The 19055-nt window shown below is 50.5% G+C and overlaps 1 protein-coding gene across 1 annotated transcript in view; it reads left to right on the top strand.

Moving 5' to 3' along the window:
• LOC138503979 (SITS-binding protein-like) overlaps positions 1–19055 on the top strand; it is a 945315-nt gene that overhangs the window by 654234 nt on the left and 272026 nt on the right. Inside the window, exon 5 of the mRNA XM_069624126.1 lies at positions 13584–13778. Within this exon, the coding sequence (XP_069480227.1) occupies positions 13584–13778 (195 nt within the window). The remainder of the gene's footprint in view (positions 1–13583; positions 13779–19055) is intronic.

Below are 19055 nucleotides of genomic sequence, written 5' to 3'. Positions count from 1 at the left end.
AGTGGGGGCCTGGTGGAGGGTGGCCATGGTGGCAGGGGGGTGGGGGTGGTGGGAGACATGAGTGGGGGCCTGGTGGAGGCTGCCCCTGCACTGCTGGGGGGTGGGGGTGGTGGGAGACATGAGTGGGGGCCTGGTGGAGGCTGCCCCTGCACTGCTGGGGGGTGGGGGTGGTGGGAGACATGAGTGGGGGCCTGGTGGAGGCTGCCCCTGCACTGCTGGGGGGTGGGGGTGGTGGGAGACATGAGTGGGTGCCTGGTGGAGGGTGACCCTGGATGCTGGGGGGTGGGGGTGGTGGGAAACATGAGTGGGGGCCTGGTGGAGGCTGCCCCTGCACTGCTGGGGGGTGGGGGTGGTGGGAGACATGAGTGGGGGCCTGGTGGAGGGTGACCCTGGATGCTGGGGGTGGGGGTGGTGGGAGACATGGGTGGGGGCCTGGTGGAGGGTGACCCTGGATGCTGGGGGGTGGGGGTGGTGGGAGACATGGGTGGGGGCCGGGTGGAGGCTGCCCCTGGTGGCAGGGGGGTGGGGGTGGTGGGAGACATGAGTGGGGGCCTGGTGGAGGCTGCCCCTGCACTGCTGGGGGGTGGGGGTGGTGGGAGACATGGGTGGGGGCCTGGTGGAGGCTGCCCCTGGTGGCAGGGGGTGGGGGTGGTGGGAGACATGAGTGGGGGCCTGGTGGAGGGTGACCCTGCACTGCTGGGGGGTGGGGGTGGTGGGAGACATGGGTGGGGGCCTGGTGGAGGCTGCCCCTGGTGGCAGGGGGGTGGGGGTGGTGGGAGACATGAGTGGGGGCCTGGTGGAGGGTGACCCTGCACTGCTGGGGGGTGGGGGTGGTGGGAGACATGGGTGGGGGCCTGGTGGAGGCTGCCCCTGGTGGCTGGGGGGTGGGGGTGGTGGGAGACATGAGTGGGTGCCTGGTGGAGGGTGACCCTGGATGCTGGGGGGTGGGGGTGGTGGGAAACATGAGTGGGGGCCTGGTGGAGGCTGCCCCTGCACTGCTGGGGGGTGGGGGTGGTGGGAGACATGAGTGGGTGCCTGGTGGAGGGTGACCCTGGATGCTGGGGGTGGGGGTGGTGGGAGACATGGGTGGGGGCCTGGTGGAGGGTGACCCTGGATGCTGGGGGATGGGGGTGGTGGGTGACATGAGTGGGGGCCTGGTGGAGGCTGCCCCTGCACTGCTTGTCGGTGGGGGTGGTGGGAGACATGAGTGGGGGCCTGGCGGAGGGTGACCCTGGATGCTGGGGGGTGGGGGTGGTGGGAGACATGGGTGGGGGCCTGGTGGAGGCTGCCCCTGGTGGCAGGGGGGTGGGGGTGGTGGGAGACATGAGTGGGGGCCTGGTGGAGAGTGCCCCTGCACTGCTGGGGGGTGGGGGGTGGGGGTGGTGGTAGACATGAGTGGGGGCCTGGTGGAGGCTGCCCCTGCACTGCTGGGGGGTGGGGGTGGTGGGAGACATGAGTGGGGGCCTGGTGGAGGGTGGCCATGGTGGCAGGGGGGTGGGGGTGGTGGTAGACATGAGTGGGGGCCTGGTGGAGGCTGCCCCTGCACTGCTGGGGGGTGGGGGTGGTGGGAGACATGGGTGGGGGCCTGGTGGAGGCTGCCCCTGGTGGCAGGGGGTGGGGGTGGTGGGAGACATGAGTGGGGGCCTGGTGGAGGCTGCCCCTGCACTGCTGGGGGGTGGGGGGGTGGGAGACATGGGTGGGGGCCTGGTGGAGGGTGACCCTGGATGCTGGGGGGTGGGGGTGGTGGTAGACATGAGTGGGGGCCTGGTGGAGGCTGCCCCTGCACTGCTGGGAGGTGGGGGTGGTGGGAGACATGAGTGGGGGCCTGGTGGAGGGTGACCCTGGATGCTGGGGGGTGGGGGTGGTGGGAGACATGGGTGGGGGCCTGGTGGAGGCTGCCCCTGGTGGCAGGGGGGTGGGGGTGGTGGGAGACATGAGTGGGGGCCTGGTGGAGGCTGCCCCTGGTGGCTGGGGGATGGGGGTGGTGGGTGACATGAGTGGGGGCCTGGTGGAGGGTGACCCTGGATGCTGGGGGGTGGGGGTGCAGGGGGACATGAGTGGGGGCCTGGTGGAGGGTGGCCATGGTGGCAGGGGGGTGGGGGTGGTGGTAGACATGAGTGGGGGCCTGGTGGAGGCTGCCCCTGCACTGCTGGGGGGTGGGGGTGGTGGGAGACATGAGTGGGGGCCTGGTGGAGGGTGACCCTGGATGCTGGGGGGTGGGGGTGGTGGGAGACATGGGTGGGGGCCTGGTGGAGGCTGCCCCTGGTGGCAGGGGGGTGGGGGTGGTGGGAGACATGAGTGGGGGCCTGGTGGAGGCTGCCCCTGCACTGCTGGGGGGTGGGGGTGGTGGTAGACATGAGTGGGGGCCTGGTGGAGGCTGCCCCTGTACTGCTGGGGGGTGGGGGTGGTGGGAGACATGAGTGGGGGCCTGGTGGAGGGTGGCCATGGTGGCAGGGGGGTGGGGGTGGTGGGAGACATGAGTGGGGGCCTGGTGGAGGCTGCCCCTGCACTGCTGGGGGGTGGGGGTGGTGGGAGACATGAGTGGGGGCCTGGTGGAGGCTGCCCCTGCACTGCTGGGGGGTGGGGGTGGTGGGAGACATGAGTGGGGGCCTGGTGGAGGCTGCGCCTGCACTGCTGGGGGGTGGGGGTGGTGGGAGACATGAGTGGGTGCCTGGTGGAGGGTGACCCTGGATGCTGGGGGGTGGGGGTGGTGGGAGACATGAGTGAGGGCCTGGTGGAGGCTGCCCCTGCACTGCTGGGGGGTGGGGGTGGTGGGAGACATGAGTGGCGGCCTGGTGGAGGCTGCCCCTGCACTGCTGGGGGGTGGGGGTGGTGGGAGACATGGGTGGGGGCCTGGTGGAGGCTGCCCCTGAACTGCTGGGGGGTTGGGGTGGTGGGAGACATGAGTGGGGTCTGGTGGAGGGTGACCCTGGATGCTGGGGGGTGGGGGTGGTGGGAGACATGGGTGGGGGCCTGGTGGAGGCTGCCCCTGCACTGCTGGGGGGTGGGGGTGGTGGGAGACATGGGTGGGGGCCTGGTGGAGGCTGCCCCTGGTGGCAGGGGGGTGGGGGTGGTGGGAGACATGAGTGGGGGCCTGGTGGACGGTGACCCTGGATGCTGGGGGGTGGGGGTGGTGGGTGACATGAGTGGGTGCCTGGTGGAGGGTGACCCTGGATGCTGGGGGGTGGTGGGAGACATGAGTGGGGGCCTGGTGGAGGCTACCCCTGCACTGCTGGAGGGTGGGGGTGGTGGGAGACATGAGTGGCGGCCTGGTGGAGGCTGCCCCTGCACTGCTGGGGGGTGGGGGTGGTGGGAGACATGGGTGGGGGCCTGGTGGAGGCTGCCCCTGCACTACTGGGGGGTGGGGGTGGTGGGAGACATGAGTGGGGGCCTGGTGGAGGGTGACCCTGGATGCTGGGGGGTGGGGGTGGTGGGTGACATGAGTGGGGGCCTGGTGGAGGGTGACCCTGGATGCTGGGGGATGGGGGTGGTGTTAGACATGAGTGGGGGCCTGGTGGAGGCTGCCCATGGTGGCAGGGGGGTGGGGGTGGGGGTGGTAGACATGAGTGGGGGCCTGGTGGAGGATGCCCATGGTGGCAGGGGGGGTGGGGGTGGTGGTAGACATGCATTGTTGATCAGTAGTGCAAGGTGACATGTGAGTTGGCTGGGGGGCATGCCCATGGTGGATGGGCTGCCTGCGGGACATGAGCATGGGTGCAGGGTAGTCCCCCGGGGTGTGGGCTGCATGCAGGGTCCGTGGAGGTTGTGGAGCGTACACCTGGGAGGGCCCACACGGCCAATTCACGTGTGGTACTCCCCAGAACCCCTGAAATACACATACCCTGCTGAAATCGTGTGTGGAACTTCCCGCGCACCCCTGATATACACATACCTTGCTGAAATCGCGTGTGGAACTTCCCGCGCACCCCTGGAATACACGTACCCTGCTCGCACTGGGCCAATCGCGTGTGGAACTTCCCGCGCACCCCTGCAATACACGTACCCTGATGAAATCGCGTGTGGAACTTCCCGCGCACCCCTGAAATACACATACCTTGCTCGCACTGGGCCAATCGCGTGTGGGACTTCCCGCGCACCCCTGAAATACACGTACCCTGCTGAAATCGCGTGTGGAACTTCCCGCGCACCCCTGAAATACACATACCTTGCTGAAATCGCGTGTGGAACTTCCCACACACCCCTGGAATACACGTACCCTGCTCGCACTGGGCCAATCGCGTGTGGAACTTCCCGCGCACCCCTGCAATACACGTACCCTGATGAAATCGCGTGTGGAACTTCCCGCGCACCCCTGAAATACACATACCTTGCTCGCACTGGGCCAATCGCGTGTGTAACTTCCCGCGCACCCCTGAAATACACGTACCCTGCTGAAATCGCCTGTGGAACTTCCCGCGCACCCCTGAAATGCACATACCTTGCTGAAATCGCGTGTGGAACTTCCCGCGCACCCCTGAAATACAGGTACCCTGCTCGCACTGGGCCAATCGCGTGTGGAACTTCCCGCGCACCCCTGAAATACACATACCTTGCTGAAATCGCGTGTGGAAATTCCCGCGCACCCCTGAAATACACGTACCCTGCTCGCACTGGGCCAATCGCGTGTGGAACTTCCCGCGCACCCCTGAAATACACGTACCCTGATGAAATCGCGTGTGGAACTTCCCGCACACCCCTGAAATACACGTACCCTGCTGGAATCGCGTGTGGAACTTCCCGCACACCCCTGAAATCCACGTACCCGGCCAAATCGCGTGTGAGACTTCCCGCGCACCCCGGTATACACGCACACGTATTTTTTGTCAGCGGGTGTCCGTGTTTGTGGGTACCCCTTTGCACGTCATTTGTCCTGGAGGGCCACAGTATAGGACATTCATCATGGCAGTATATAGGTGCTATTTGTTGGCGCACCTTTTGGCGCACATTTCTTACAGCCGCAGAGACGCTACCGCCTGCTTTCTTGTGGCGGTCGTGTTTGTGCCTGTGCGCTGGTTTGAGCGTGCGCTTTTTTGCCCTATTCTATTCCATGAATACGTGTTGTAGGCGAGCGTGTGGGCGTTCCGCGCACTTGTGCCCTGTACTTCCCCTGTGATGCCCACGTTTTGGCAAGTTGTTCCCCATTCCGAGTGTTACGCCCGTGTTCCGTCTACTTTTGTTGCGTGTGCCGCGCTATGTGCGACTTTCGCTGTGGCCTGTGCGATTTTCGCTGTGACCTGGCGCACGCTGTTAGATGGCCTGTGCGCCAACGTGCGCCGCGCACTTTTTTATCGCACATCCGCTGGTTTTCTCGCGCACGGACTTCCATGAATCGATGTGAGCTGCTTTTCGTGCGATTTTCGCACTTGCACTGCGATTTTCGCTATTCCACTGCGATTCGCACGTTTTTGCCCACTTGCGCCGCGCTAATTATTCCATGAATCGGCCTCTGAGTCCTTTATTGTATCTCTTTAATTGAGAGCTGACCAAGAGATGGAGTGTGCAAAGGTGATTCGTGGCCAGCTTGAAGGGCTCTCGACCTCGAGAGGTCTGATAAGAAGTGCCTTTTAAACTCAGTTTTAGATGTACTACACCTGAAACCTTTGATCCAAAATAGGAAAAAGGAACGCCTGAACAGCGCCCAAGCCTCCCCCAATGCGGCTGCCTGAAGAGGCTGTACATCCCCTGACTAAATCAGATGATTTTCTTTTGCCCCCAGTTGATTTTAATGCCCAGTCTCTTATAGAAGTGAGTCCTGTGTTGGCTGCTCCGCCCATTCCTGTTGCTTTGGCTCACCCAACTCTACCATCTGCGAACAACTAAGCCCAGTTGCCGGCCCTTGGGCACTCAAATTTGCAACCATCGTGCAAGTCTGGTCTGCCTAACATACCACAGCCAGACACAACCATTTGCTCCTGTCCTGTGTCTACCCTTTCTTTTCTGGCCAAAGGAGGAAAAAAAGAAAGCTGTCCGATCACTCCCGCTATTGAGCCATCCCAGGGAAAAAACGTAAGAATCAACGGATGCCAAAAACAAGAAATTCCAACCAGGCGTGATCCTTCATTAGAAATTTGCCTAATCCACTACACGAGCTGTGCCGACCTCTACTTGGTCCTTTTCAGGTCTCCTTAGCACCAAGAGATCCCCTCTTACCACCCCAACATCCTTCTGTCGACCCACAAATAGTTGTTTTAAGCATCCCCAACAACCAATCTCTGTCACAACCTTGTTCTCCATTTTTGATGGTGGCGGTCCCGAAGAAGGCAATCCATACTCAAAGCTGATCCTTCACTCTTTCAAAGAGTTCCTCTTTCCCGGTCTAGAATGACCTATTTTATGCAGAGCTCTGTGCCTACGTGTGACTGTCCCACGCGCAACGTCCAACTCAACAAAGCCACAGGAATCACAAAATCTTCAAAAAAAACTAACGGGACAAAAAGAGGGCGTCAACTTGGTCATCCTGAAATGCCTTCTTCCAGCTAACGATGGCCAGATATTGAACCGCACAAACATTATCAGGCTGTTCCATAACGTCCCTGTGTTACGATTTGTTCACAGTGAAGACATTTGAATTGTAGAGTTTTCCACAAGAACTCAACACTGACAATCATTGTCCATTTGAGTTCAAACTCTGTTAGAGCCTCAATTTTGGAGATGGCCTACTTGCTTCTACTGTTGGGATTTGAATGCGGTGACGCTGCTCCTAAGAAGAGATTGTCTGCCATCTCTCGGCAAAGAATGACTCTTCCTTGTCTGCCTCAGTCTATTGATGAGGAGTCTTATCGGACGGCTAAGCAAAACTGTCTTGGGCCTCCCAACAGGCAAGACACTCCAAAGGCTACCAGGAAGTACAACGTTGGCACGCCTCTTCTCAGTACCAGACAAACGGCAATCCCACTAAGTATCACAGTCTCTAGTACTAGATCTTCAAAATGTGTATCTATCCTAGATCAAGCTACTTCTACAAACAGCTTGCGACTTCCCAAAGGATCGGGAGATGGCCTGTCCTCGTTCCCAAGACCTAAGTAACAACAAGTCTCTAACTGGTGCATGGCCTTCTGGAATATCAGAGGCTATACCACCTAACTCGAGACCCAGACCTCTCGTCGGGTTCCCTGTATATAATATGCCTCCAGGGGACTTGGTTTATGATCGCCCATCACTTTATGAATACACCCCATTCCTTAATCTGGCTTTCAGAGGAGACCGGACCGAGGGCATCCAGACTCTGGCCTGCTCACTTTGGTGAAAAATACAAATGAAATGACTGCCGAAGAATTAGAGACATTTATTTATTTTTTACAGGGTACTGCTATCACTTTTTTGGACACCAAGAGAGTGAAATATCAGCAATGTCCTTTGCTGAATGTCTATCGGAACCCTATGGCTATTTCTACGGATGACTTCTTGAATGCAACAGCAACTGCCCTAGATAAATGGATCTTAGATTTTATTCCTCATTCCATAGTCATAGGAGGGGAACTAAATAGAGTGTCTATTAATAAAGTACATTCAGGAAATCTAACTCAAAACCATAAACGGGCTGCTGAATTGGCACAGCTAATGGAACAAGAGACTGCCACATGCAGAGTTGCCAAGCTAATGGTGACTGCCCCCCGAAAGCCACTTGAGCCAACAGCGTTTCATCAAGCAATTTGGACTATGTCTTTGTTTCAAGCACATTTCTGCAGGACATTATTCAATTGGAGGTCCTCCCCAAAACTACAAGCGACCACACCCTACTAAAACTATCTTGGAAATCCAAACCAACTTCAATTCAATGTCTATGGCCAACAGACATCGTATTGAACTCGGGGGCTAACCGCGTTAGGGTAACTAGACAAGACGTTCAGTCCTTATCACAAACATTTATGAGACAGGTACCTTCTGGAGGAAGCGTAAACTATATTCCTCTGCTTATGGATTTGAAACGACCTTCACATAAAGCTCCTGCCAGACTTACTCCTCACTTCCATCATTTTGACTCAAAAATGTACCAGGAAAAGAAAATTCAGACAGATAAATAACCTGTCGAATTCCAAACAAGTCCTTCTTTGGAACAAAAGGAAATCAAAATATAAGAACTGGCTGAAATGCTATAAAGCAGAATTCATCCAAAGACAAGCAAAAGCCATGCTTGAGGTTCTGGTTAGGAAAGACGCTAGAGGTATTTGGCAACTCCTTAATGCTACAGGGCCCTGAAAACTGCAACACTAGCGAATGTGATTTCGGAGGCTGTCTGGACTGCCTTCTACCAAGATCTATTTGCAGCCCCCAGGGTCCTGGTTTATCAGCCTTTGCCTAAAGGTCTGAGAGGATGGAAGTTCCCACTAGATATGCTAGACATAGTGATGTTTATTAAGAAGGCTAACCATTCAAGAGCCCCGGGGCCAGACGGCATCTCAAATTCAATGATCAAGGAAGCCGCTGAAGAATGGCCACCTTTTTATCTTTGAACTATTTAATCATATTATGAAGAACGCTGAGATATCTATGTTCTTGGAAAACAGCGTTAATCGTCCCTAGCCACAAGAAGGGAAATAGAAACGACCCTACAAATTACTGCACAATCACCCTCTTGGACTCAGTGGGCAAGCTATTCATGGCTTTTCTTCTACAGATTACCCTCAATTATTTAGAAGACCCTCGGCAAACAGGATTTGTCAAAGGGGCGGGAACTTCCTTGAACCTTGTCCTTCTAAATCTACTCAAGGGCAAAGCCTACAAGGAAGACTACAGGATCTACTTGGCGTTTGCCGATCTTAGAAAGGCCTTTGACAGCATTGATCGCTGCCTACTTTGGCCGAAAATGGAGGCCTAGAATTCCCCAAGTGAATTGCTATAGGCGATCAAATCGCTATATCAATCCACCAATGTCCAGGTGCGGCTCAATGCACAGGGTCTCATTACCTCCAACATGGCTACCTTTAGAGGTTTGAAACAGGGATGACCGCTGGGCCACACTCTTTTTAACCTCTTTATGTCAGACATAGGAACCTACATGACCAAGCCCCATGCTTTCCCCCTGAAGTTGGGTGACCACCACCTTCCTCAACTGCTCTTTGCAGACGAATTATTCTTGATCGATACCATGGCAATTGTTCTCCATAACTACCTTGACTGTTTGTCAGACAATCAGCCAGCAGATATTTATACAATGAACTTGGTCAAAACCAACATTGTGGTGTTGGACCCCCTGTACCGGAGTCACAAAACCAACTTTTAAATGACATGTAGATAAAAAAAACACTGATCCAGACTAATGTGGCAACCTACCTTGGGGCTATAATCAACAAGAGCAGAGTGGATTAACCATGTAAATTGGCCCTGAAGTCTAAACTTCGAACTTTGTTGGTTCAAGCTTGCCTGATCCACGAAGAATTTGAAAGATTTCCATGAAACCAGTTTTGACTTTCTACAAATCCAAAGTTTCACCGGCTCTAACATACGGAGCGGAGGACTTTTTGTTTTCTTCTGGGGAGATTTGGCTAACACTGGAAGGAGTTTTCTGGAGGAATACTAAATGTATTCCCATTTCTGTAATTCGATATGAGCTGGGCTTAATCCCTCTCCTTGCAAGAGCCACATGGAAAACCCTAGCTCTGTACCAAAACTGTATGCTCCCCTGTCCTTCTAAACCTTTCACCATTCTGGCTGAAACAATCAGGAAGGGTACTAATGACCTAATCAGTCAATGGTGTAAAGGCTGTAATGACCAGCTAATCCATCTTCAAAGCGACCCAGAGGAGCTTATCGCAAACCCAGCTAAAGTCAAATGGAAACTCTGGCAGGACGACTGGATCAGAACACAAGATGGAAAAAATTCCTTCAAGCACTCTACGGCGATGAAGAATGAAAACAAGCCACAAGGCACTCTCACAAAATACCTACAGAAGTTCCCTAATAACTGGTATAGGAACCAATTCCTGCGAGTTAGGCTAAACCTTTTTCCTACCAGGCAGCCGATGCGAATATACAGACTAATCAAGACAGTTGACTGTAGATTCTGCAAAAAGGTTGGAGAAATGGAAACTTTGAAGCACAAAACCTTGTTTTGTTCAGCATTAACTGTTCCCCGTACCAACTACCTGGGGTATTGGATGACATCCGTACACCTAAAAAATGCAGATTCTTTCTGGCTGCTGCTCCTGCAAGGCAAAAGCTTCCTAAAAACCTTCTACCTAATACAATGGGCCTCATTACGAGTTTGGAGGTAGCCATGCCGCTAAAAACTTGGGTCCGGGTCCCGAAAAATGGGAATTACCAGGCCATCCTGACCTTTGCAGGCATGGTAATTCCCATTCACGGGACCCGGACCCGGTACATCCCATTCCCATTTGAGCCCCAATAGGGCTCAATGGGAATGGGGTGGATGCTAACAACGGTCCCGTTAATGACGGGACCGTTGTTAGCATCCTGTTCTGCTAGCGGGTGCTGCTCTGCACGTCTGGTCTGACCAGGCGTACATGTTGGCCCCACGAGCATAACTCAGAATGAAGCGGTGAGGCAACAACGGCGCCAGTAGCACTACCGGCGCTGTTGTTGCCTTACCGCCAGGGTCGTAATGAGGCCCAATATCTTAAAGACATATTTGATGGAAACAAACTGCCCGTCCTATAAAAAAAACAGTTTGAAGGCTACCAGATTGTTGAATCTATCTAAAGAAGGAAATAGATGAATGTGATGTTGAAGTCTTTTACTATCCTATTGTGCGTATTGACAAAGGTTTGTAATAAATCAAATGTTGAATAAAAAAACAAACAAAATAATAATAATCTTCCAACGCTTGCAATTCCTTGCCCTTTTCACTACCAACTTTTCTGAGTGTCTGAATCTCTGAAATTGCTATGTCCCTATCTTTCCGGACACCATCTAAAACAGTTTTTAAATGCAATAATTGTTCCTCACTCTCTGAAAACTGTTTGTCTTTCTGAATCAACTGTACACTTCCATCCTCAAATGTGGCTCGTAATTGCTTATCAAGCTCTCTGTTTCAACTCAGCTTCCACTTGTAACAATTGTTCACGCTCTGCAGTCAAATCACACTGTAATTCTGCAATCACTTCAGAGTCTTTTTCCCGCAACTTAATGAGTTTATCAAATTAAAACCAAATCTTGGCACACAAACAGATAAGACAGTCAACCTATTGTTTCCGGTCTCCTGCCTACAAGAGTCAGAGGAGAAACATTTGTAAAATGCTCCCTTTTGCAAAAATCTTATGAGGATTTTCCTTTTCCACTCCAATGTTAATTCTATCTTGCCAAATTAACGACGTATCAGATGACCACTTTGCTAAAGCGACAATTTTTGTCTTCAGATAATTGGACAGATCAGTAAATTCAGCTTCTTATTCTGTCATGTTTGAACCAAGTGCCAGCAAAACAATACTGAGAGGTTCAGCGTGCACCCAGCACAATCACCACCCCTTCCCACACAATGTACTTCAGGCAGGACAAGGACAAAGTGAACAAGATTGAAAGTGCATCTGGTACAACACAATATGGCTAAGCTATGCTATGCAAAGCCACGCCCAGCAATTGCTTTACAGCTTTTCCGGGCCAATGCACCATCCATTTGTAGGGTATTGTGTGAGCTTTCCTAGCTTGCAATAAACAAGGGGCTAGACTCAGTTTGGGATCACTTGCTGGAGCAAAAACAGGACTTAGGGTTGCACTAGTGGCACACTTTTTCTAGTTTATTTGTATTTCATTGGTGTTTCAGTGTAATTACTAAGAATAGACTTACCAGGTCACCTATAAAAAGGATGCATTTATAACATGGGGGAAAAGTATGATGGTGCTTACAGCAATAATGTGTCACATAGAAAACAGCCATGCACAGCCTTTGTTATTTCATAGGATACTTTATAGATTGTCTGCAGATCAGAATAAAAGCACAACAGGAATGTTCAGTATGCAATCTTTGTACATTGAAATCAACTGAGAACAAAGAAATATACTCTCATCTATCGGCACATGATGGTTTCATAATCTGCCAAAATGTATGCCATACATTTATGCCAGCAGCAGTTTCAGAATCCTTTCTGCTTCTCTCACCCCAGGTGAAATTTCTCTCTGTCTGCCCAGATAATTATTGCAGCTCTCTCCCCCTCCTCTCAACTTGACAGAAGAAACTGTGTGAACAACCTTGTGGAATAAATGTTGCTCTTAGCTCTGAGAGCGGTAACGTCTTTCTTTTATTATTTTATTTTGGCAAATGGAGAACAAATAGACTTCCCTGGTGCCTGATATGATTTTCTTTTCACACACGGAAGACTCACCCAAGCTGTATTCTATTGTACATAAACACAATGAAATGTCCTCACTTGGTAACTGATATGCTTACTCAAATGTGCCCAAAGGGACATTTCTTGCCATGCCAGCAAGAGATGCCTCTCCATGCCCTGAGTTGCTTGGCTGTCTCTCTCCGAGCACACCCTCCTATCACAGCAGGCCTCTGTCACACGCAGCTTAGCTGTCTGTCCACTCTCTCTGCCAACTTAATTCTCCCTCGTTTGACAGCAAAGATCCCAGACCCAGCCTTTCTTCAATTGCACATTCTTAAACTCTTTCTGCACTCCTTCTTCCAAGGCATATCTTGCTACAGGCGGCATACCATATTACTGCCTCTTGCAGTGATGCCATCCCATCAATCAGACACTTCCTCACAGATGTCAGGCCCCCCAGAATCTTCCAGAAAACGAACACCTGTTACACAGAGCCTAGCGCAGCGAGCCACCTTTACACAGAGCCTAGCGCAGCGAGCCACCTTTACACAGAGTCTAGCGCAGCTAGCCCGCATGGCTTAGTTGAAACATTTTTAATTTCAGTTTCCTGCACAAACAATGGGCCTAGTTTTCTGCACATTCCATGCTTTCTAAGCCTCCGGTTCCCCAATGCAAAAGCAGCTTTAATTCTGCCATTTGCTCTCTAAGCAGCATTTCAGAGCCTGTGTCTGCAGTCCCATTTGCATCCCAGTTTGCACCCTAAGTTTGCACCAAATGCTATAGACTCAGCTGTCCCACTCTAAACACTAATTGTATTGATATGTTGCATGTTAGGAGTTAGTAGTTAATAGTTAATCATGTTAGGAGTTAGAACACAGTCCCAAAGTACTCCCTGAAAATGTGCACCGCCATTACAGGGTAAATCCCAAGTTACCCCTCCACTCTGGTCGGTATGAGTTCTCAATGCTGTCTCATATCAGTGTCCCCCATACACCCTAACATATCACTTCTCCAGTAGTCTAAGTTATGATTCCTGGCCTAGTTGAAAATGTGCCCCATTTGACAATTTGAACCACCAAAATCTCCGACAAGTGGTGATATATAGAACACCAACATTATGGTTATTTATTATTGGAAATCAACATTAAGAAAGTCATATTCTCCTGAATTGCAGACAAACAACTTGAGACCATGTAGATCAGTGTCTTGTTCAGCATTGCTTGGTTTGAGAAGACCCACTGTTGCACTGATTTCATGTAAAGTTTTGCTGATTCAATGGTTTTCATTTCCTTTCGTATTTTAGAAGTTGACTGTTGCAATAGAAACCTTCCATTAACAGTGATGTTTCATTTATCCTAGGACCACACACGTGCCAGGAAAAAAAGGAAAAGCCCAAGGGAGATTGCAGGTCTGCATTCACTCATTCACCATTTACAGCTTTCCATAACGCTGTCTCCCTACTTGAGTGTGAACTCATGGCAATTTCTTTCATTTCTGGAGGAAGGCAAGGAGGACTTCTGGCTAGGTCTGCATTCAGAATCAAATGGATACCTGGTAATCTCTTTATGTTGCGTCTTTATTGTTCACCAGTTTGTGTTGTCTGTTGGTGCAGTGAAAATCAGGGTTGACTTGAGTTCAAACATATTACTGCGGTCTCTTTCTTCTTTTTGTTTCTGTTGCCTTTTTAACATTTGATATATTTTATTTCAATATTGTGCAAAATCAGAAAAGTCAAAACAACAAAAAGACAGTAATGCATTAAATATGTACCAAGCAGCAAAGGATAACCTGTGTCAGTAGGGTATACCATTGATGCTGTATAGGTTTTTCATGCCCTTCTGTATGGTTTAAACAATGACATGTCTTTACTAGGTTGAAAGTGCAACGTCAGGTCTTTGTCATGCCGCACTTGTGTCGAAACAAAGTATTGTGCAACGGAGGAGTTGAGGGAGGGTGTGTATGGCGTGGGAAAAGTGGGCAGGGAGGGGGCATTTTGGGTGGTGGGGTCACAGATGCCATGCATGAGGTGCAGAGGAGGAGGAGGAATCAGAGGGTCACCGGGAGATCAAGGTAAGTGTGGGGGACTGTTGGAGGTGAAGTGGGATGGAACCCACTTCTAGGGCGCTTGAGGCAAGGGGTGGGATGAACGGGGGAGCCAAACCTCAAGGAAGAGGGTCGGGAATGGAACAGGAAGCGAGGAGAAAAGGCTTTGATTACTTTACTGCACGTGAAAAACCTTGAAACATCAAATCGTTTAAATAGCACATCACTCCACTTAACACACAAAGAAGCTCATGTTGCTCCAGAGTGAAATTTGGTGGTGAAACCATTACATGTAGACATATATGTGGTGGGCTCCCTGCCGCCACATTTTGGTCATTTACACAGCAGAGTGCAAATGTGCAGGTAGAACGGTTGTGGAACACATGGGCTGATGCCTTTTGCCTTGCACATCTGCACTCTACCGTGCAAATGTGTAAACAGAGCAAATCCTCTTAATTCACCTCCTCTCTTTAGTAGTTTTGCTTTCGGACACCTACGTGTGCCATCCGCCATTGGCTGTTAATTTAAAGGCCTAGGTAGTCTAAAATTACAACTTGTTAAACCCTTTTCAACCATTAAAATTAAATGGTGTTTGGAAATCTAATGGAGATGGCAAAACATACTTGTTATGTTCACAGTAAAACTTTTGCATACATACATTTGGTCAACTAAGTCTACTTGTTGCTTTAAGCCCCAAGGCATTTTGGAAATTAGCACAGCATTGTCAGTGAATAACAATGATCACATTCTCCCCAACCCTCAGTGTAAGCACATCTGCCTACCGCGCTGTTGCAGAATTAATAATGGTGAGGATTTATATTAAACATAGATGGTCTAGAGTACAAGGTATCCAGGGCTTTCACCTCTTCCATGGTGTGGGGGCCTGTTAGAGGCTCTCATACGTTTCATGGACAGAATCTTGGTACAGTATTAAAGGTAGTTTTCAGGTCAATGGGTGACCATATATAGCATTTGCTTGTAAATGTAGGAGTATATTGTGATCCATGCACAAATTTACCAGCTTTGCTAGTAAAACCACACTGTACATTTTTTCCAGGGTGTCCAGTAATTATGTCAGCCTGTACTTAAATGAATCCCCCATATCACAATGTGTATGGATTTAATTGATAGCAGAGCCCCTAGAACAATGTGGGTAAATAGGTGTATACAATTAAATAGTTAATGTAAGAATGAAACCTGTATCCTTGGTTCATGTTTTAACAATTTAATAGGCATAAAGTGAGGACTTGGGGACTTTTCCTGTCTCTCTGCTCCTAATGCTCTATCTATCTCCTCTACTGAGAAAAACAGATCTTTCCTGATGGGGCATTCTAGAATGCTAAATGCAGAGAAAATGCAGTGGGCTGAAGCCATTTGATTTGAGCATGAAGCACCTCCTAATGTTCCAGCCATCCATCATCCCCAAAATTATGATCATGGATGTTTGGGTTCTCGATTGATCTTTTAAGAACAATGAGACCAAAAATCCTCACGGTTTTGGATTAGACGCCTTTAGTAGCTCTCCCCACTTTCTAGTCCTGTGCTCAGAGTTTGTACCAGCAGTACCATAGGCCATATCGCATGATCATTGCCAATGAAGAAAGACTTATGATTCAGCATTTGCTCAGTCCTACACAGAGTTTAAGGAAGGCACAAGTATGACGCTTACACAAGAAGTACAATTTCTAAAACCTTTATTCAACTTTCAGTGTTTGGAAACACTCCTACTTTTCCCTATATCTATGATGGGCGTAGTATCTACCATCAAATAATAATTAAAACAGTTCTAGTCATTCTCTGCCAAAGCAAAGATGGCATATACTAACAAAACCTAATGCCTGCCCTATCTCTTGTACAATAAAAGTGTATAAATGGAATATGTATGCAAAGGAAAAACTGTGTCAGAATATAAAAGAATCAATGTGGCTGAGTCAGCTCTCCTCCACACTTTAGACAGCACGGAGTATGGTAGTCCCTGTAGACAGGATGACACACTTTGGCTCAGGTTCTCAAAACAAAGGCAGTTCAAAATGTGGATCGAGGCCCGCCTGGCCTTCCACATTTAAGTCTCTCATTCCAGCTTTCAAAACACAGTTCAACAAAATGTTCATGCAGGTCTTCCTCGATCGGGCTTGGACCCTTCAATGCAAAGAATTCACATAGGTCTCCCTCAGTCGGGCTCAGACCTTTCAAACACAGCACTTGCAGGGGTTCCCATTCCCAAGCTTAATTCACATCCTTCAGCACTTGCAGGGGTTCCCTTCTCCAAGCTCAATTCACATCCTTTAGGGGATCACTTCCCCTAACTTATCATACTTCTAGTCTCCCTCAGTCGGGCTCTAACCTTTTCCTGATGTCGAAGACTATCGAATGGGCAAGGCTTTTACTGTAGACCGCCACAGGACCACTTCGACTTTCCTTTCAGCTCACACTCTAGTGTTATTTGGCCCAGTATCTCTTTGTCTGGGTAGTTCGGTATCATAAGCACAAAAGTTCAACATTCCCCTTTCGCTCCGCCTTTTCTCTGGGTTAATCTTCATCATCACGCATTTTAGAGTTCATTCACTTTCACTTCATAAGAAAACCATTTCACCTTTCGCTGGGACTTTCGAGTGGGCTACTTTCTTTCGCTGGACCACTCCGCTACTCTGTATTTGCTAGTGTCACCAATATCAGTACTTTAAAAGTTTACAGCAGGTCTGCCTTTCTTCGCGTATCATCCACACACATGCAGCCTTAATTGTGCGATATACTGTTGCAACTACAGTCTTTCCTTGACACACAATGGTCTTTCATGTCGCTCGCCAACACACCGGCTGTGTGCATTTCTTTATTGTCTTTACAGTTTTAAATTCACGAGTCAAGGTTAATACCACAGGCCTGGCCTCTGCCGTTCACCTGGGAGGGTTGCTGGCTTCCTTGAAACACAATGCAGTCTTCTTGTCTAGGATTTGGCCTTCTCCACATGTATTTCATAGCCTTTTGGAGGCAACGGCCTCCTGCGGGGAACTCCTGGATTTCTCTACCCTTGGCTCTCTTCCCACTGTCTGTCGCCCAGCTCCAGAAGGTTTGTATTCGCCCCGAAAGTTCTGCTACTTCTTGTGTTCCACCTTGCACAGCTTTTCTCACCAAAATGTCTTTGGACTTCAAGTCCCATAATCCTTCACTCTGATTTTGCTCCCACTTCGCTAGCTCCGCTTTATGGTACTCTGGTGGTTTTGGGAGCTGTAGGAGTTCAAGGGGATATGTAAGGGTTATCCTGTTTGTTCTCAGTCACCTCTTCCTCAGCCCAGTGTTTGTGTAGAAAAGGCGGGAGTTGGGACATTGGAGAATCCTATAAAATAGGATGGGTCATGGGTACAGGAAAGTGGGGGAATACAGCAACTCCCCATCAATTCCCTTACCCCTACTCCTCGAAGACACCTCAACCAAGTGAACCTCCTGCACTGGTCCACCCGTAGGGTCTGGATCCAAAGGCTATGACCGTGCCCTGGCCACCTGAGAGAGAGATCCCCGGGGACTAGTAGGTGAGACACCCTTTGGTTTTTTACAAGAGCACTTCATCACCTACATCTGCCAGGATTTAGAGTCAACACATGAGAAGAGAAGATCCAGCCAGCATTTCTGAGCTGTCTAGAATTTGGACTGAATCCACATTGCGAAACTGTGCCTGGAAAAATTGCCATGAAAGTCAACTGTGCCAAACACCAATGGTTGAGTGGCCACAAAACTGTTTAAATGGATGTAACCTGCAATTGATCTTTTGGAGTCTCTATCTTCCCCTCAGTTTACTATTTCACCATTTTGATACTGGGACGAGGAACAGATCAACAAGGAAGACACATTGGGCCTCATTACGAGTACGGCGGTAGGGGGTTAATGGCACCGGTAAGGATGCCTGTGCCATTAACCCACTACCGCCGCATTCCGAGGTCCCTTAGCGGGTCCCACTAAGGCTCAAATGGGAATGGGGAATGGTTTTCAGAATGGGGACTTACCGGGTCCTCCAAGGTTGGAACAACCCGGTAAATCCCCATTCCGACTACCCGGACACGGGTTTGGAGGTAGCCATGGCGCTAATAGCACCATGGCTACCTCCAAACTCGTAATGAGGCCCACTGTCATTTTGTTAATATAGACACATATCAGCCTCAGCTGTGTACTGGGACGAGGAGGAGGACAGCACCAGTAAGGCAGGACTACCATTCTAATGGTGAGCGGCCTAGTCTTTTCTGGACTCATTATGGTGGCGGGAACTTTAAAAGCCAACATCCTTTTGGAAATGGAGACAGCTATGGAAGCAGGGTTACGGATTGCTGGGTGCAGACAGACCTCTCTGGCTCGGTGGTGAGGCAAGCGGAGCACTCGAGACCCATTCAGGAATGCTGTATGAATGCAGTGGGAAGCGAAGCTGAAGGACGCTTAAGGCTAGTAGCAGACCGCATGAGGGAGGCCGGCACCACCGAGTGAAGCGGTCGTAAAGATCCCAAGCTGCAGATGGAGCATCGCCGGGTGAGCAAAGACACGGGAAGTGCTGGGAAAGAGAGCCAGGTATTGCACGGGAAGGAGAAAAGCTTTGGCAGGCAAGGACCTTGCAAAGGAGCCGTAACATCAAACCAGTGAGTGAACTAAGAAAGGGAAACACCGGGCTGGTGGCGCATATGAAAAGCAAAGCAAGGAACATCGATTTAAAGCAAAGTAAAAGCAATTACAAGTACTTTTTGAATATCTAATGAAGTGAAAGCAGTTACAAGTACTTTTGAATACCGAACAGAGCGGATGCAAATG

Source organism: Ambystoma mexicanum, chromosome 11 (genome assembly GCF_040938575.1).
Source record: "Ambystoma mexicanum isolate Mex_15411 chromosome 11, UKY_AmexF1_1, whole genome shotgun sequence".
NCBI lineage: Eukaryota > Metazoa > Chordata > Amphibia > Caudata > Ambystomatidae > Ambystoma > Ambystoma mexicanum.
The sequence above is the reverse complement of the archived record's forward strand: the minus strand, read 5'-3'. Positions and strand labels throughout refer to the sequence as shown.